This window comes from Camelus dromedarius, chromosome 29 (genome assembly GCF_036321535.1).
Source record: "Camelus dromedarius isolate mCamDro1 chromosome 29, mCamDro1.pat, whole genome shotgun sequence".
NCBI lineage: Eukaryota > Metazoa > Chordata > Mammalia > Artiodactyla > Camelidae > Camelus > Camelus dromedarius.
Window position 1 is genome coordinate 21127464 of NC_087464.1, and position 18696 is coordinate 21146159.

General features: G+C 44.0%; 1 protein-coding gene across 1 annotated transcript; it reads right to left on the reverse strand.

Moving 5' to 3' along the window:
- Positions 1 to 615: 615 nt before the first annotated feature.
- SKIC8 (SKI8 subunit of superkiller complex) lies at positions 616 to 16849 on the reverse strand. The gene is made up of 11 exons (XM_010983876.3): positions 16752 to 16849; positions 13848 to 13898; positions 13146 to 13173; positions 11287 to 11392; positions 10746 to 10918; positions 6627 to 6775; positions 6314 to 6407; positions 5345 to 5438; positions 3438 to 3530; positions 2632 to 2710; positions 616 to 902 (listed from the first exon to the last, which is right to left on the reverse strand). Exons 2-11 carry the CDS (start codon positions 13857 to 13859, stop codon positions 813 to 815), a joined length of 918 nt encoding a protein of 305 aa, XP_010982178.1. The 5' UTR covers positions 13860 to 13898; positions 16752 to 16849; the 3' UTR covers positions 616 to 812.
- Positions 16850 to 18696: the final 1847 nt, after the last annotated feature.

Sequence of the window (18696 nt, forward strand, 5' to 3'; positions counted from 1 at the left end):
GCAAAGGGCTCTGGTAAAAAGCATGGGCTTGATTCCAAGGGTTATGGGGAGTTTGGAGGAAAAGCACAGGACCTGACATGATGCAGACGAAGTCATGATCAGTAAAAAGCAACAGGCTTCAGAGTGTTAGCTGTTCACACCCTCCCCATTCACACACAGACCAAGTCCCAAGTGAGCCGCAGAGGAGAAAACCGAGGTACAGGCACTCTGGGGTAACGGGCGACACGGGAGGTCAGCCAGAGCCGGTGCGGGCAGGCGCCTACAGACACTGTTAAGGCAGCAATGTCCACCCAGCAAGTTAAGCTTCTCTAAAAGTAACAAAAAGAGAGTGTGGCAGGGGACATGTTTAATCTATCCAACAGGACTGCAGAATGTCCCCACCCACACCAACAGCCTATTTCCTTCAGGATCCCGTTCTGAAACAGATGAGCCTCCTATCTCAGCTTCTGCGTGGCATCCCCCAGAAGAGTGAGCCTGAATTCCTACGCTGGGCAGTTCAGTTAGTGCCTGGATGTCTTCGGTTCTGAGACAGATACTCGCTCTCATGCAATGATGCCGATTCTTCCGACCAGGAATAGGGCAAATGAAAAAGAAGCATGTTCAGTAACACGGGTGTTTGCATTAAGAACACTTTATGTTAAAGTATGAACGGCATTTCCAATAAAACATGAAAAGACTTATATTGTATCTATAAAATTTAAGTTTTTGCTACAATAAATGCTGTATTTCCTTTAAACAAGCTAGAAAGGTAAGGAATGTCATGATCAATCTATACATTCTCTGTGCAGCATTAGCCTGGAAGGCTTTGACATTTAAATTGGACAGTCATAGACGTGAATTTCCTGGTCATCTCCGACAGACACAATTTTTGAGCCATTTCCATTGTATTTTACTCCCCAGACCTGTAAATAAAAAGGAAAGAAAAGTTCTGCTAATGCCTTCATTCTTCATGAATGAACATCCTTACTCTATTCTCATTATACTCAATCTAAAAAAACACTGAAATGAAGATGTTCTTGTGCTTTCCGAACCAGTGAGAATGGGGTCTTTAATCAGGCATATTTTATTGCTACTGCTTAATTATCATTCCTCTCACCTCCCACACTCTGGAAAAATTTCATTTCTAAACACAAATCAAAATACTCACAAGCATTTCAAAGATTCAGAATCCAGGGAGTGACCTAATGCTATGAAGACAGAACCCACAATGGACCAGCATGGGTCCTCATTTATGTTTCCAGGAAGGAAAAGGCCCCACAGCTGCCTCGAGGTCACTGTCTACAGGGACAGCTGTAAACTGCGCTCACCCCCACGGTCAGTAATTCTCACTCTTTCGAGACCTATGGGGCTTGTCTGTCCGCGGGAGCTAGACAACTTGGCCTCACAGATTGTCGATGTCACTTGCTATGTGTTGAATTAACAGATTCACACCTCCTTCCCAGACAGAACTGATGTGGTTGGGGTTTTATCAGGTCAGCCTGTCACCCTAGCCCTGAGCTGGTATTCTAGCCCTGAATTTGGTGGTGTGATTGGGCCAGGCAATGGCCTCACTTCCACGACAAATGGGTCCCAGGAGACCGCACCACACTTTGACCCCCACACATAAAGCAACACAGCCAGCCAGGACTCAGTCCCTGAGTGAAATATTTAAATCTAGGAGTGGAATGTCAAGATTAAATTCAACTTTACTGCAACAATTTAAGATTAAATGTAAAAAAGCATGAAAATTTGTTAACTTCAAGCTACATTTCAAAAAATCCTATGGGATCATCATAAAAACATTTAAAATATATTAAAAGCCAACTTTATACTGCCATGGGCATTTTATTTCTTATACTGACTAGTTCCCCAAGACCTTTGCATCTCAAAGTGGTAGGAACCAGCAGTGCTGCCCTCACCTGGAGGTTGTTAGGAATGCAAAATCTCAGGCCCCAGGCTAGACCGACTCAATCAGCGCCTGTATTTCTACCAGATCCTCAGGGGATTCCTTGCATATTAAAGACTGAGAAGCTGTGCACTAGAAACACCTTTATCATTTCACATTCATCTTGACAAAGATAAAAAGAATCTGATGAGAAGAGAGCCTCTTTTTCCTAATTTAAGACTGAAATGAAAATTAACAGTATCAATAAGGCCACACAACCTGGAAGAAGCTCTGGCTTCAAGTATATTAAAAAAAAAAAAAAAAAATCACACCACTTCTTTGGGCAGCTCCAAAAGAGAAAAGTGATGGCTGTGTTTAAGCAGTGGAGGCTTCTGAGGAGGCAGGTCCTTCCCGAGCCAGCCATGGCTGGGCTGTACCCAGAAAAGGGCCCAGGCGCACCCCTGGCACCAGCTGCAGCATGTTTCAAAGAAGGCACTGGAAGGCTGCGTGGCTAGTACCACGTTTTCTGGCCTGCTTAGGGACACCCCGCTCTGCAGGTTGCCAGGTTGACAGCGCACACCCAGCCTCTGCATCCCAGAGTGTGCACAGGAACACTGGCTGGACGGTCAGATCAGCTCAGCCCTGAGGGTTGACCAGTCTGGACAACTCAAGCAGCAAGGTTAGGAAAGGGAATGGGTTTTGGCACAGTGGTCAGACAATGCTAGCAATCCAAAGACAAAGGAACTGAAATGTTAGCTATGCCATACCTGATCCTGGTGATCAAAGAAGGTGTGAACACAAGTCCTTGTTCCAACATCCCAAACTTTTACACTTTTGTCAGATGAACTATTAAAAAAAGGGAACATTAATAGCAGGAAAGTTTTCAGACTGGTTTGAAGTTGGAAGGAATCTCACCAAAAATTCCACACTCCTTCACTCAACTTAACTTCAAAGGCCCCCACAGTGCCTGTGTGCCCAAGTGGCAACCAGGGCCCCAAAAGGTGGTCAAGCTTGTTGGCATCACTGGTTGGCTTTCCCCACTCACAGAGCAGCTCTTTCCCTGAGCTTCTGAGCTGCCTGGCCCTAATATTAAGTGTTCTCATCAGGAGTCTCTGCTGAGCCTATCTCCTCATGGGAGGGAGGCCAACCGGAGCTTCAAAATAAAGGCTCTCAGAGGCTTCTGTAAGCCTCTGCGCAATGATATTAAGCCATCCATCTCCTGCTTTTCAACTGTCTTGGTCATCCTGAGCCTGAACAACACTGGGGTCTCAAAGCACAACGTTTTACCAGCAGATTTTCATATCTGAAGTTACCACTGGAACACAAGTATCCCTTAAGTAACTGTAGACAGAAACCTAGATTTATAAGGAAAAACTAAGAGCTGAACTGTTCAAAAGAATCCACTTTTGTTCCAGTTAAGAACAATTAACTTCATAATTTAAAAAAACACTAGAAAACAAAGGCTACTTGAATTAAAAAAGGTCATACCACCTTCAAATTTTAAGGCAATTCATACAAAATGGCCATCTTCATCTTCCCTGCATTTTAGAAACTAATAAGAATCATTAAATACCTGGAAACAAAGTGTGTGTCATCAGGACAAAATGCAACGTTCAGCACCCAGGATGCGTGGCCACTCAGCGTGCCAGCCAAGTTGGCGTGTTGTCTGAAATGGGAACGTTTCAAACAAAACGGAGACGTTACCTTTTGGAATATAAGCACTGAAGTGGAAGGTATACTCTTAACCCTGTCCATTTAACTGGACCAAATGTGCTATCCTTATAATGACAGTATTAGTATAAAAATTCCCCTTGCAATGAAGTAGTATCACACGTTGCAGAAACAAATTTTTCAATGGCACTAACCCAAAAAACATCAATGCCACCAAGAGCTGAGAATAAGATCCTTAACAAGCAGCTAGCTTAAACCTAACGTAAAGAAGGCTCAGCAAGCCAACTTCAAGATGAGGAAACAGAACCAGCAGGGGCAAGCAGACTATCTCAGGACAGAAGGAGGTTCTGACCCCTGCCCGCCCAGCACCCTTTCCATACGGGGCCAGTGTCTTCCATCCAAGGAAGGTATCAAGATGTACTCTTTATAACAGACATGGCTTGGACAGACCACTTTTAACCTAGCCAAGAACAAGACAGGTCTAATTACTATATAGCCATTTTCACTTTTAAAAAAAGTGAAGTCGTATCACCTATGGCAGGAGAGCAATCCTCAGGCCTGACTGAGGTCAGCAACTTCACCCCTGAAAACAGACCCCGGCGGAGAAGAGCAGAGGTAGGTTAAGTTCGAGGAGAGGTGGCCTCAGTGGAAAGCAGGGGGACCACAAGAAGGTGGAGAGTCCTGGGTCCTCATTTGGTATCAGCACCTTAGCCAAGTCACCACCTCAGCTGCAATACAGGGACACTAACCCCTGCTACCTCACCAGCTGTTGGGAGGATCGATGAAACTGTCGCAGTGGAAGTCTTGTAAAAGAGAGCTACATAAGGACTTGCTCTGCTGCTGACAGACAAGCACAACTTGAGAGAGGCATCTTCCCCTCTGGGTCCTAACATCCTCATTCAGCTCTAATTCCAGAAGCTCCAATTCAAATTCCATATCTATTTGACTATTTTTCTTTGTTCCAAAAGCTCCCAACTTTAAACTCCTGCAAAGCTCTCACAAGCACATAAAAGGACATGCACCTGGAGGGTCATGGTAGTGGCACCCACTGCTGGGGCACAGAGAAGTGTACCGTGTGTACCCAGTGGTTAGAATGCCACATTTGGAAGCCAGGAACCAGAAGCACACTGACTGCAGTGCCGGGTCAAAGTATCACAGACACATGTCAAGTAGCTTATGGGGGAGACCTCAGAGGGGAATAGGAGTGGGGACTGAGAAAGAGGGGGGAAAACAACAAGAGAAAGGGCCCTTGCACAGGCTCACAATGAAAAGAGAGCTGTGACCTGAAGATGAACTTACTTCCATATCTGTGGTCAAAAATCAACAAAAAGGCTCTTTCATCTAGACCCACTGCGAGCTGGTCTGTAACAGCAGCTCCCTAACTCGGGCAGAGGTGTGCCTGCTAGAATAGCCACACCCCTAGAAAACAGATGTTCTAATTTTTTCCATCACTCCAAGCCAGCTACAACCCCATGGTTCCACCTCCTCATCTGTACACTACTTACCTACCCCAGACAATTTAAAATCAGTGAGCCCCACAAGACAGGATGCCTGGAAAAAAGTAGCAAGTATCTGATCCTAGCAGATAACCCATGCATATCTTCCTCCATAACGTTCTAAGCTCACAGACAGGGACGCTGATGGGGAGGGATGACTCGGGAGACCAGAGTGTCTGAAAAGGCCTGAACACAAGTCTTTCCTAGACCCACGAGAGGGAGCAGCACACTTGCTAGGGCTCCCCCTAACGATAAGAGACAAAACAGGCATTGGTATTAAGTGAGAAACCTTGAATCTCAACAGGTAACTTACACATCATAGATCTTGATGTAGCCATCATCTGAAGCAGTGACGAGGAGCTGCGAATCCGGGGAAAAAGTCAAAGAGCGGATGGGCATAGCATGGCCTGAAATTCACAAAGACCCTTGTTAATCTGGTGAATCACTCTCCTGGCCGTCTCCTCACAGAGGATTCCACTAACTATGTCACTTCTAACGACCATAAGTCACTGAGCTGCAGTGTCCAGGTGCTTCAGAGAGAAAGGGTACTGACCGGACCCTTCCTCCTAGTGTTCTAGAAACATGCACATTACCCAGGCCCCTCCTCCTGGGCCTTTCTTCTCAGATCCCTTCCCTGATCAACTGGCCCTCAGCACACATTGCAAAGAAGACTTCTCCACCACAGATACGGCCAAACAATGGCCAAGCATTGTTTCTAATTTGTAAGGTGGAACAAACAGAATGCTATTTCCGTACCAAATCCTTTGCTGTAGGGTAAAGGGTACGTTCAAGAGGTGATACATTCATTTGGTTAGAACCCAAAATAGTACAAAGCAATACAGAGTAGAGGTCTTCCTCCCACCCTCTCCCCGTTCCCGTCCCCAGTCCTCCTGCCCAGAGGGCACCAGTGCAGAGGGTAGACCCGGCGCTTTCACTTACCTTCGAACTACCGACAAAAAGCAGTTACTTTCTAATCACAAAGTTCTTTAGAATCAAACATGACAGAAACAAGACACCCATGTAGCTAAGATATATTGGCACATAAAGAAAAAGTAAGCTTGTTCACCAAAACAAGCTTTTAACACTGGTACAAGAGCTAGTAAGTCTAGGTTATAACTCCAGTGACAAACCTAAACATTGGGGGCATTTCAGATTTCAGACTGAGACTGATGTTCTGCACACCTAATGCTCATTTGCCATTTAGTAGCTTTTTAATGAAAGAGTAAGTCCTCCTTTGTGATCTGATAACCCTGTTTGCACAAAGTAAAACGATGAGCCACACCTTCTAGTGTATGCAGGAGTTTTCCAGTTGCAATATCAAAAATATTGATGATTCCGTCTATGGCTCCACTGGCCAGATACTTCCCATCAGGACTCTGCACGGAGAACATATGGAGAGCATTTGAAACTCCATGTTGTTAAGCCACCCCCACCAAACGCAAGCAAATCTGCTGGCTGCAGGTCTAACTGGCTGGCAGGCAAACCATGCCAGCCAGACGGCAGCTGCCTGACGAGACCAGTGCAGAACCATGGAACACAACAGGCTGGGAGAGTAAACTGGAAGAATCAGAGAAAAGAGAGCAGTGTTTCCTTACATATGCAATACTAAGAATGAATTTTCCTCTTGTGTCCAAAGAGTACTCCTTTTTCCCACTTTCCACACCAAAAATGTTCACTTTTCCCACATGAGTTCCTGTGGCCAGATACTGGGAATCAGGAGAAAACGCCAAAGTCCAGGCATCCACTGAACAGAAAAAAGAAGGAAAGAACTGCAGTGAGAAAAGATGTGACTTTAATTTAAAAAATTTTAAAGTTTTACCAAAAAGTGTTCTTTAAAATTGGAGAAATAGTGTCCTGATTCAGAAAACTTTGTTGTAAAGATAGTAATTCTATACCAATTTAGTTTAAGGGCTTTTTAAATTTTTACTAAAAATGTAGACAGACAGGACAATACCAAGTTACCAAGTGTTAGCATGGACGCAGAGAAAACAAAATCCTCACATACTGGTGGAAATACAAAACGGTACAGCCACTTTGAAAACCAGTGTGACAGTTTCCTAAGTGAAAACAAACACTTACCTACCCAGCAATTCCACTCCTGGGTATCTACCCATGGGAAATGTGGGAAATGAACACACATGTCCGTGCATAGACTTGTACATGAATGTTCACAGCAGCATTACTCATAAAAGAAAAAAACTAGATAGAATCCAAATGTCCATCAACCGGTGACTGGATGAACAAAATGTGGAACATCCCTACAACGGAAAACTACTCAGCAATAAAAAGGAAAAAACTGCTGGTACATGCTACAACATGAATGAACCTTAAAAACATGCTAAAGAAAGAATGAAAATGTCTAAGACAATACGATTCCACTTTTATGAAATTTTTCAAAAGGGTAAAACTATAGAGACAAAAAGCAGATCAGTGGTTGCCTGAGGCTGAGGGTGGGAGCATGGATTGACTATATGTGGGCATAAGGGAACTTTTGGGGGCATGGAAGTGTTCTAAAATTGGAGTGATGGCTGCACAACTGTACAAATTTACTAAACTTGTTACACTATATATTTACCATGGGCCAAGTTCATAGTATAATTATAGAGGTGATATTTTACCTCAATAAAACTGTAAATAAGTGAAGATGTACCAAAAATACTCATATAAAATTATAAGATGACAAAGTATTTACCACAAGTTAATAGGGAATAGGAACTGGAAAGAGGTACTGTTTAAAAAAAAAATCAACCAGTTTTTAAATCATACCACACAACCTAATTTCAAGTGTTCTATTCAAATGTTATTTGTGCATCACAGTGCTTCTGTGCAAAAGTCTCCGGACTCATGGGCAGCCTGCGTAGGCACATGTGCTTTGTAATTCTACCTGGACTATTGATGGTATTCTAGCATTTTTTTCCTCAGCTACATGGGAACCTCTTCAGAGGCAATCCCAAAGAGCCTAGAGGCCAAGGAACAATCTAGTTGTCCTTGCCGGTCTAGGTCCCTTTGCCAGGCCGACTCTCCTATGAGAACATACCCTAAGCCCTGCCCCTCTTGCACCTGCTCAGAACAGTGCTTGTCAGATGCAAGGGAGAGGAGAGAGAGACTTCTCCCCAAGTCACTCCCTTCGCTCCCGGGGTGGGGCTCAAAGAGGTCATGCCCTTCTCAGCCCACAGGAGACCTCTCTGAGCGTGGCTCATGGCGGCCAGGGCTCCCAGCACAGATGGCTCAGCACCGTATTCCAGGGTGAGTTTTAAAATAAAAATCTCTTGCAAATTTTAACACATATATTCAAAGTAATAATAATTTAGCTCTATCACTTTCCTTATGAAATATCTGACTTAAAAAGGAAATTAACTTCAAAAGTACTCAATTAACCAAGAGCTGAAAAGGCTTTTATAATCAGTCTCTCAAATAGCTGCTTCTTAACATCTGTCTTTACTCAGAAATGACTGTAGCATTTATTCTAACAGGATTATGTTTTCTTAATCCTACTATAACTAGCTCTTTACAGGAATGACGGTTATTAGAAAATCTGATTTTTATATCCTGAAGTTTAATAAAATCACACTTCTAAATTATTTTTACATTTCCTGATTGTTTTATATAGAACTTTTAGTAGCAAACGTCTTTATGCTCGAAATTGAAGGAATTTTTATTCCTCAATTAAATCTTGCACTCTAAAATGTATTTTAACATTCGCTTATTAAATACTTATTTTAACCACTAAGTTCCACCTCATCACTGAAAGACTAGCTTTTCTTTACACCTGGGCATCTTGAACAATCTGATGCCGAGAGGCCCCTGCGCATCCACCTTTCTTTCTCTGCCGCATGGTTCTGCTGGAGCTACAGCGGGCTGAGGAGCCAAAGGCAGGCGCTTCCCCTTAGTCTTCCCTTGCTTCTACTTCCTCACTTCCTTCCTCAGGATCTGAGATCTTCTCCGCTTTCCTTTTCTCCTTCTTTTGTGGTGGTTCACATTCTCCAGGCATATTTTCAAGACAAATGTAACGTAAGTGTCCATTTCCCTACCTTCATTAGACCTAGACTTATTAGAGTAGTTTTACTGTCAGATGAGCTCAGCTGCTCCTGAGCCGTCAACAGCAATGCCTGCTTTTATCACTCACCCAAACAACTGTTGTTTGATGGCCTGGTATAGTTTTGTGCAGATTCCCATCCAAAAAGAAAATAAACCTAACCCTCTGCTCTTCTCACTACCTTTTTTCTTTCCTAACAGTAATTTTTCAATGATCATTTGCCACACATGGAACCAGTATGTGGTTTAAGCTACTATTTGTCAGGGAAGGTAAGTTGGATACAGACACCATCCTTTTCCTTAGAACCATCCAGCACTCGTTTCTTCAGCTGTGGTGTGCCCAGGACCACAATAACCACGCTGTGACCTTAGCGTCATGGGTCTGGGGAGGGCTTAGGTGCCTAAGATGAAAAGGCAGCAGCAGATCTGCCTGATTCCTCGTCTCCTCAGCCATACAGCAGAGTCTTAGCAGACTTTGTGGGCTAGTGTAGGGACCGAAGAACTCTGTAAGGGATGTCAGCAAGGCAAGGACAGATGTAAAAACAATCGTCTGGGGAGTCAAAGAGTGTCTGGGTAGCTTTTTCCAAATACACATCCCAGCCCACACACCCCAATAACTGTGATTCAGTGGATCCAAAAAGGGACTGGGTATATGTAGTCTTAAAAAATTCTCCAACAGCTAAGAATCATAGACATGGAATATCCTCACTGAGGTGAAATGCACTCAGTTTCCAGATAACCCAGACTTCTTAAAACTCGGGGACCATCATTCTTCCCAAAGTAAGTACAGCCTAGAAGGGCGACCGGTGGGACGCAAACCTACCCAGGGCTCCAGTCAGGGGATTATGTTAAGGAAACACCTGAGCAGCTCTTTTGTAATCAAGCCACAGAGGGGTGTGCCAGGGAGGCACTGGGCTCTCCACACTCTACCCATTCCGGCAGAGCAGGTTCTGCTCATGAATGCCGTGCAGTCATTTACAAGTAAATACAAGGCTACAAGGAATCCTGAAATGTCATCTTGCTTGTCCACATTAATCCAGCCCAGGGAAATCATTAATTCCCATTATCTCCGATGTTTATCAAGGCTGATGGACAAGATTATGCTATCTTACATCAATGAATCAATGAATTTGTTTCTTTAGAAGGTTCACATCTATCATATACTAGAAATCAGGCATTTTAATTATAATTTGTAGAGATTACCATGACACAGATCCATGAGGACACAGCGCTTTAAGTTCTAGACCTCTAGAAGGCAGTGAATGTATCAGTTCAGAATATGGCAAACAGAGAACCTCTGGACCATTCAAATACAGGTCCACAATCCCAAATTGGCAATTCTGAAACCCAAAAGCGACGAAAACTGTGAGTTTTTAAAGATGATTTTAGTACCAAAATTCATTTGGCAGCAAAACCTGACTTGGACTGATGTACGGCTTTTTACAGCCTGTACATCTCTCTCTCGGTATAAATACTCACGCTTAGTTGCTGAAATATTAGTATTTAATTATAGCGCTGCCCCCAGCCCCACTGAAGGCATTACATGATAGACAGCTCATGCACCCATATTACCAGTCCCAAATCCAAAAAACTCTGAACTGTAAAAATATATCTATCCCTAAAGGTTTCAAAAAGGGATTGTGAATCTCTAGTATCTTCTCTAAGAGTAAAACTCTTACCAGGTCCTGCATCTATAGACTTTATCTGTTTGCCGTTTTCCAAGTCCCAGAGACGAATATGAGCATCAAGAGAACTGGATGCAGCAATGGGCAGAGTGTGGCTGATGTCCACAGACACCACACCCAGCTGATGGCCCTCCAGACTCCACTGTAGGTCCAGCTTCTCATCACGCCTTCAATGGGGGACAGAGAAATGGATTTCTTCACACACAACACACTGCACCTGGCATCGGAAATTCTGGGCCCCTGTAACTATGCATTACCAGTGGTCTGTGAAATGCAGTCAGAGAGGAACTGAAGAGCCACAGAACACCAAACGCAGCCAAGTTTTAACCAGGGGATTTTTTTTTTTTAACTATAGGGTCTTAATAGTAATAGGAAAACAAGTGAGAAAAAATCAGCTGCCCTTTCATATCACCAGCCTGCTACTGCATTCTTGCTTAGAAAACAGTTACTACTTCCCGGATCGCAACTTGGGAGCCAAGAAGTAAACCCTAAACCCCAATCTCCAAGGCTGCATATTAGAGGAGAGGGCACTCACCATTTCCAGACCTTCACCAGGTCATCCAGGGATCCTGTGACCACAGTCTCAGAGTTTTCTTTCTTGTTTGTCCCCCAGGCAACTGACCAAATGGCATCATCATGGGCTAAAATGGAAAGCGTTTCATTTTAAAAGTCTTCGTGCAACTTCTAAACTGAACGTGCTAAAATGAAGCTGAAATACTGTTCCAACAATTCTGAGGTAATAGCCTCAGAATGTATCTGCTTTACTGTTTTGCAAAGTGCTTTCCCACACAGCTTTTACTATAACTGTGAAGGCAAATATGAAAACTGGAGGCTCTGAAGAAACCACCTTCCCCAAATCATACCAGGTGGGGAGGCAGTACCAGAATAATCCAACGTCCTTCCTACTTCAGCACGTTGTCCGACATGCATTAGTCTGGAGTAACTCCCACTTGACTAAAGTGAAACCCCTCCCCCAAAGAGATCTAAACTTGCTAAGAGTTATCTCTTAGAGCTCTTTGAAAAACAGCAGGCAGGTCAACTGTAAACAATACAGGTCTGAGAATAAATACCTAGTAGAGCCTCCACACATGAGCTGCCTTTGCCACAATGTCTATTATGGTTAATGAGCCAGTTATTAACCCTTTTATAAGTATTACCTCAACTCACCACAACAATGCTATGAAATAGTTACTGTGAACAGTATTTTCATTTTACAGACAAGGAATCAGAAGCTTAGAGAAGCCTAGTAGCTCACCCAAAGTCAAAAGCTAAGAAGAGGCAGAGCTGGGATTCAAACCCAGTCTCTCTATTAACTAAAGTCCACCTTAAATTCTAAGTCTGCAAGCTGCATATCTGGTGGGCCATGCTGGTGGGTCTGCAGCCCTGGTGCAGGAATATAAACACGACAAGTGCTCAAGGAGGCTTCACATCTGGCAGCAATTCTCGTGGAACAACTTTCCAGGACGTGAGTACAAGGGCACTCAACTTGAACAGCTGTGAGTTACACACAGCATCACGGCTTCCATCACAACCCGCACCTGACCTAAGCTTGCCAGCTTGCCACCCGGACGGCCCCAGCTGCATGCAAGGTAGCTGACCGGCACGCCTGACTAGCTACTAGTTACCTATACTAGATAACTTGGAAGAATGCTTTCGGCTTAAACTTCAGGCTACCTATATGTCATCTACTTAGAGTGGAAGAACTTTATTAGGCATTTCACAAATTCCTGCAGGCTTTACCTAACTCATCTAGGCTGTGGTAAAGAAACGAGACACATGTGAGCAGTCCACACACTCCTTTTCAGGTGTGAGGTCCAATATCACTGGCCGGTTACCTCTCCAGACCGGACTCTGACCTGCCTCCTGCTCCCATTCCTACCACTGCTACTGCCGCAGTGGTCTTGACAGAAATTCACCTCACTGTTACATCCTCCACTTTCATTAAGGGTCAAAGGTCCTCTGTGAGAGTTCCTGCATTCGTAAGTGGAGGAACCTGAATAAGGACCCCCAAGGGAAGTTCTGTGCTCAGGGCCAGGCTCAAGTTCACCTCCCCAGATGAGCTGGCATTAACAGAGTTCTGAGGCTCAAAGCATCTCCTTCTGTCACCTTGAGAGCTGGGAAGCTCAGAGATACATCCTCCTCAGGTGGGAAAGCGTTCCTCAGCTCGGAGTTCTCTAGTCTATCATTTGACTCATACCTTTTCTTTTAAGTTAGTGGTTTGGTTTTTTCTTTTGTGGTTTGTTTTTAAGTGCGTTTGTTTTCAGCTGCCTCTGCCGATTCTTCTGCAAAGTGAGTGTGGTTGGGAATTGCATGTCTGGTTAGCATGACAAAAATCTTAAACCGGGGACAACAGTTTTTCACAGGTGAATTTGCTTGAACAGGCAAGCTGCTTACCTTGCTCTTGTTTGAAGAGAATACTGTACTAAAAAAGAACAGAAGACACATTAAACCAATGGTCAGATATGTCCCATCCCTTCCCTAACAGCAGTCCCTGGCACCCAACTCACCACCCTGCCCTCAGTAGATACAGTCACCACAGTGTTAGCTACTTCCCCCGCCACGGCCCTGACATCCTGCAAACTCCTTGATTCCTGCTCATACAAGATTTGTAGAGGCATATTAGTTCTTAAAGAAACTATAATCTTTCCTCCCCAACTACCACCACCCACTAAAAAGGAGAGTAATAAATTTTTTTCCTGCTCTGACCACCAGGAAACACCAGAGTCCAGTTCGTAGCTTAATTTTTGCAGTTGTATAAAACCACAGCCTGCGTAATAACCTGTTAACTCTGTCCCTAATTTTACTACAAAGATAGATTTCTTCTTTTCTGATCTGTTTCTTTCTTATTTTTGTCTTTTAAGCTTCCTCAATTCCTTTATAAACTGTGGTACAGACTTAGATAAAATAATCCTCCTCTTAGTGCTGTGCATTTACTAGTGCCGCCTAACCCTCTGGTGACTAGGTGCCCTGTCACCCAACTCTTCAGGAGCAGAGCAGGAATCAGATGGAAGTTTTCTGACTATACACCCAGACAAAACACTAGGCTCGAACCTGCCAAAGAGACCAACTGATGTTCTTTCTCTTCAAAGGCCTTACCTGGTTGGTCATTTCCTTAACCAAGGATGATGGGCTAAAGGCCAGACAGCTCTGTGGAAACAATACCAGGGTTTCAGTAAGCAGATGTCATTAGGACAGAGGGGGCTACAGAAGGTTCTCTTTGACCAAGAAAATAAGGCAACTCTTTGCCACAGAGTTGCCCTGACACTTTTCTGTGGACCAGTCCCAGGGACTCCCTTCACAAGCCCTACCAGGTGGTATGGCCTTCTTTCTCCCTTGGAACCTAGGGACTCTAACACCTATCCTTTCCCATGTTTTCTTCTCCCTAAGTTGACTCCAGAGAGGGACCAGTCTCCATTCTTTGCTGCTCTTCAGAGAGATAAAACAACAGGACCTTTTAATTTAAAATATTATTTACTCAAAAGTCAAGAAGCAAATATGGGGGAGCAAAGTTCTTACAGTCCACGCAGGAGTCTCAGCCAAAAGTGCCTACAAGAGCCAGCAGGAGTGTGAATGAGGACAGGAGCTGGAGGGAGACACGTCTTCCAAAAGGCACTTCAAGGACTTAGCTCAGCTAAACACAAATTTAACTTTAAGAATAGATTTAATTTCTCAGGCTATAACAAGGGTTCTTAATATTTCTTGTGTGTGCTACAGACCTCTCCGGAAGCCTGGTAAAGCCTGTAAATCCCTTCTCAGGATGTTTTTAAATACATAAAATAAAGTACATAGGGTTAGAAAGGAAACCAAGTGTAGCCCATTCTTGCTATTCAGGCAGTTACGATCTATAAGGTCACTGTGAACACCAAGTCAGCAAATACTGATCCATTGCCTCTAGGGGCTAGGTTCCTGCAAGACTGGTAGCAGCATTTTTGTCAACTCATCAATACACAACTTTGTTTAATCCATGTTTCTGTTTAAAGACATATTATTTTACACTGGTAATTCATTAATATTGAATTCATGGCTAAGAGCATCATAATTTATGCTTAAATGAAGCTTATCTGTGTTTTCTCTGTAAGGCACATCATTCTTCCTGCACTTAGGAACATTAAGAGAGCACTTTAGCACTGTGCTTGGGGGGCTATTTTAAACAGTGAACTTACCAATAAAAGCACAAAAATGCAAAAATCATGGCAAAAATAGACTGAAAAGAAGACACTTGTTTACAGCATAAGAGCTGAAACAAGAAGGCAGAGTGTCTCCTTGTTCAACAGCAGCTGAGAATGTCAGTTGATTCAAATTTTTCACCACCTTGCACGTGTCCAGGAAAGATCACAAAAGCACTGCAAGTATTGCTTTGGGGGCTACAAGTAAATTTTAGCATGTAGGCAAATTTTCAAATACAGAACCTGAGAATAATGAGGGTCAACTGTATTATGAAATAAAATTTTACCAAATACAAAACTTAGATTTGTAACAGCATAACATATGTGATTCTTTGTTTACGCATTACATAACACAATGTAGCAGTAACTACTATAATTTCAAAGCTGTGATGAGCTTACATAATATTCTAAGATATGAAAACATCTGTGATTTCTATTGGTGACAAAGTCACACTGTTAATATTGTGGTTTGATGACTACATTCTTAACTGAAGAAAATGCTAAATTTCAGTTAGAGGTTAGAGAACATAAGAATGCAATTCTTTTTCTCATTCAAGTTCATGGCCCCTTCAATTCTATCCAAGGACAGAGGAGACCATAGAGCTAAGGCATCCAGGTTCGGGTTACTTGCTTTAAATTTGCAGACCCAAAAAGGCTACTGTGAAGGCTATCGAAGAATAACAGAAAAACAAACGACTTCTAAATAATCTTTGCCTGTGAAGACCTCAATCAAGTTGGTAGTGCTTGTAACCCAACCCATCTGTGACCCAAGAACACAATGATGCCCAGGGTAGGAAAGACAAGAGGAGCTCAAGCCAGTTTTGCTGAAGTGAACGGCATTTAAACTCTGCTTGGGAACTAGCCCTATGCCCAGTGAAGCAGAGGCCTTCCCTCTCCCCTTCCAATCCCTGCCTCACATTCCTGCAACAGAGATAAATGAAAGAGTAGGAAAGCTTGCAAGAACCCAACTTCCAAGAAGCCAATCTCCTCAAGACAGATGTGTTTTTCTATCAATGAATGCACATTTCAGGTACCATGAGTCAAGCCCTGTTTTGAGTACTACACATGGAATAGCTCACCCTATTTAATGGATATTTTTATTATCATCTCTCCCTTCTTGATAAGGAAAGTGAGACTTGAGAGGTTAAGGAATATTCCCGAAGGTTCGCCTGATAGCAGAAAGTGGATACAAGCTATAGTATAGGCTACCAAGCTACATTACCTCTTATGTTTATCTTAAAATAATAAATTCAGAGCTAAGAGGGCCCCAAAGCTCTCTTTTGCCACCTTCTCTCTTTAGAGGACGTTTCTCCCACTTCCCAGGCAGAATTCATTACTCCTTCCTCAGTGTTTCCAAAGAACACTACACATATCATATTAAAGTACTCAGGCAGGTCAATAACCCACACTACTACATGGTACTTGAAGTAAAGATAACCGAGACTGTGCCTGTATCTGTGCGGTGATGGAAAGCTCGCTACCTAAGAGGACAGCGTGGCCCACCACTGGAAAACTTCGGTTAAGACAGTCCTTCCATGTAGGGGTACCGAGACCTCTACCGCAGAAAAACCAGCCCTAATCTCGAAGCTCCACAGAACATCCTCAGGATGCAAGATGAGGCCACCTACCCTCTCCCCTCAGGCCCCGCACACCGAGAGGCAGGCAGGGTAAATGGAGTCACGGAAGCCACTCTCGGGCCCCGCGGCCTGGAGTATCCCTGAGCAAACCCCTCTCTGAGGCAGCCTCGGGCCCACCCTCGCTCACTCGCCCTCTAGCCCAGGCCGTCAGAGGCCCAGACCACTGCCATCCCCACCATCTGTACGGACCAACTCACCGCCTCACTGCCCGGCTGCACAACCCCGCCGCTCGTCTGACGCCCGACTCCGCGCGACCTTGACGCCTGGCGATGAGCTCACGAAGGGGCGGGGCATCTCGCCGGTTCCCAGGGCGCCGGCGCCGGCCGCAGCGCCCTCTGTCGTCACTACGCCGCCTGCGGGACTGACGGAGAGGAGGGTGGGCGGGGAAAGGAGGGGAGAGAGGCCACGCCCCGACCAGGCTCTTCCCCCGGGGGCGGGGTCACTGGGAGCCTGCTTCCCTAAGCTCAGGTGTAGGTTTCAGAAACTGCTGGCGTGGCCGCTTAGGTTTTAATTACTTCATTTGTACACCTGATAATTTAAGGAATTCTGTTGCTTTAAAAATTTTTCAGTAAAATAGAGGTTTGTTTTTCAAACTGCAAGTCACAAACTGTTACTGTGACGGATATCAGTTTAGTAGGTCGTGACCAGCATGGACCGGTGGAGGCGTGCACCACGTGCACCAAGTCCTTGCAAAGCTGCCCTGCCGCTCCTGGCTGCTGGTCGGTCACTGTCCGAGTCTCTGGGCAAGAGGGAACAGATGTTTGGGGGAGTGGAATGCCTGGGGGCAGCCCCTGAAGGGTTAATTTAGCCTTGTTTCAGCTAGTTTTAGAAGAGTGCAGTACCCCCTGATTAAAACTGACTTAGGAGTCCAAGAGATTGTAGCAGAAGGTGATGGTAAAAGTATGATCACAGTGAATGCAACCCCCTGAAATATCCACATACTCTTACTTTCCCCCACCCCAAAGTTAGAGGTTCTCAGATCTAGTTTATTAGAACCATCTCCTGTTCTAAGATGATTTCAGAAAACTGTTAGACTGTACAACTGTTTGTCCATTCAACTGGATAAAGTTCATTAAGTGCTGAGTGGACCCTGGTATTCAGGCACATTCCACAGAACCTAATACACAGAAATTGACCCTGCAATGGCCAGGATCCAGGTTTCTAAAGTGGGTATTAACTTAATTTTTGTCAGTCATTATAGTTGTTCTGGATAAAAATTCAATTAATCATCTCCCAAAAAAGTAGAATAAAAGATTTAAGAGTGTATCATGCATTTAAAGATACGTCATGCTTTGTGAAAAACTTGTTTCACATGTACTGGTAATGGATCACAAAGAAAAATTATTTCTTGCTGTGAGTTGTGGCCAAGAAGTTTGAAAACCATTGCAATAAAGACTTTCTAAAGACTTTCCAGCTCTATAATTCTATAATTGTGATAGGAACTCTAAATCATCCATTCAAAAAGATGTATTGTGCACTTCCTTTCACCTCTAGAGCATCCCTCGAGCACCAGGCACATGAGGTCACTGCCATAGCCTTAGTATCAGGACTGTGAAGCAAGGATAACTGGCCTTTTCTGTGCTCTGAACATCTTCGGCATCTCGTGAAGTGTCAGCATCCTGTCTCAGCATGATTTTTTTTTCATTGTGAATACTATTTTATTTAGTCATTTTTGTTTACTAGCATGATGTTTTTTAAAAGGTATAAAAACAAAACACAGGATTACAGAGGAAACCAATTATATCAAAATAATTATCAAAATACTTGTGAAATAGTAGTATATGTGCTTCTTTATAAATGCAGCAGATCAAATCACTTCTGTAATTTCAAAGTAGCTTCCTATCCTGCAACCAGGGTCTCTGGGTAGGCCCCATCCAGTCTTCAAAACGTAGTCCACAGCTATGGGGCCACCAGCCTGGGGCTTTACCTCTGCTGGCCAGGGGGTGGCAGTCACTGCCTGCCCACAATCACTTGGCCAGTGCCGGCTGACAGTGATGGAGTAGCTGATATCTGCCTCCTGGGCTCTTCCAGACTCCAGAGGCAGAAACTGCCTGTCCTCAGTCATTATGGGACCACGAGCAAAGACTCTCAGGCCTCAAGTTCCTCACATAGAAAATGGAGGTCATAATACCATGGCCTAAA

Excerpts from the sequence above, each read along its gene's own strand:
- SKIC8 (XM_010983876.3), bottom strand. Across the intron at positions 6,776-10,745 it reads GTCTATAGATGCAGGACCTG|TGGATGCCTGGACTTTGGCG; the intron begins GTAAGAGTTTTA and ends TTTTCTGTTCAG. Across the intron at positions 2,711-3,437 it reads GACACACACTTTGTTTCCAG|TTCATCTGACAAAAGTGTAA; the intron begins GTATTTAATGAT and ends TTTTTTTAATAG.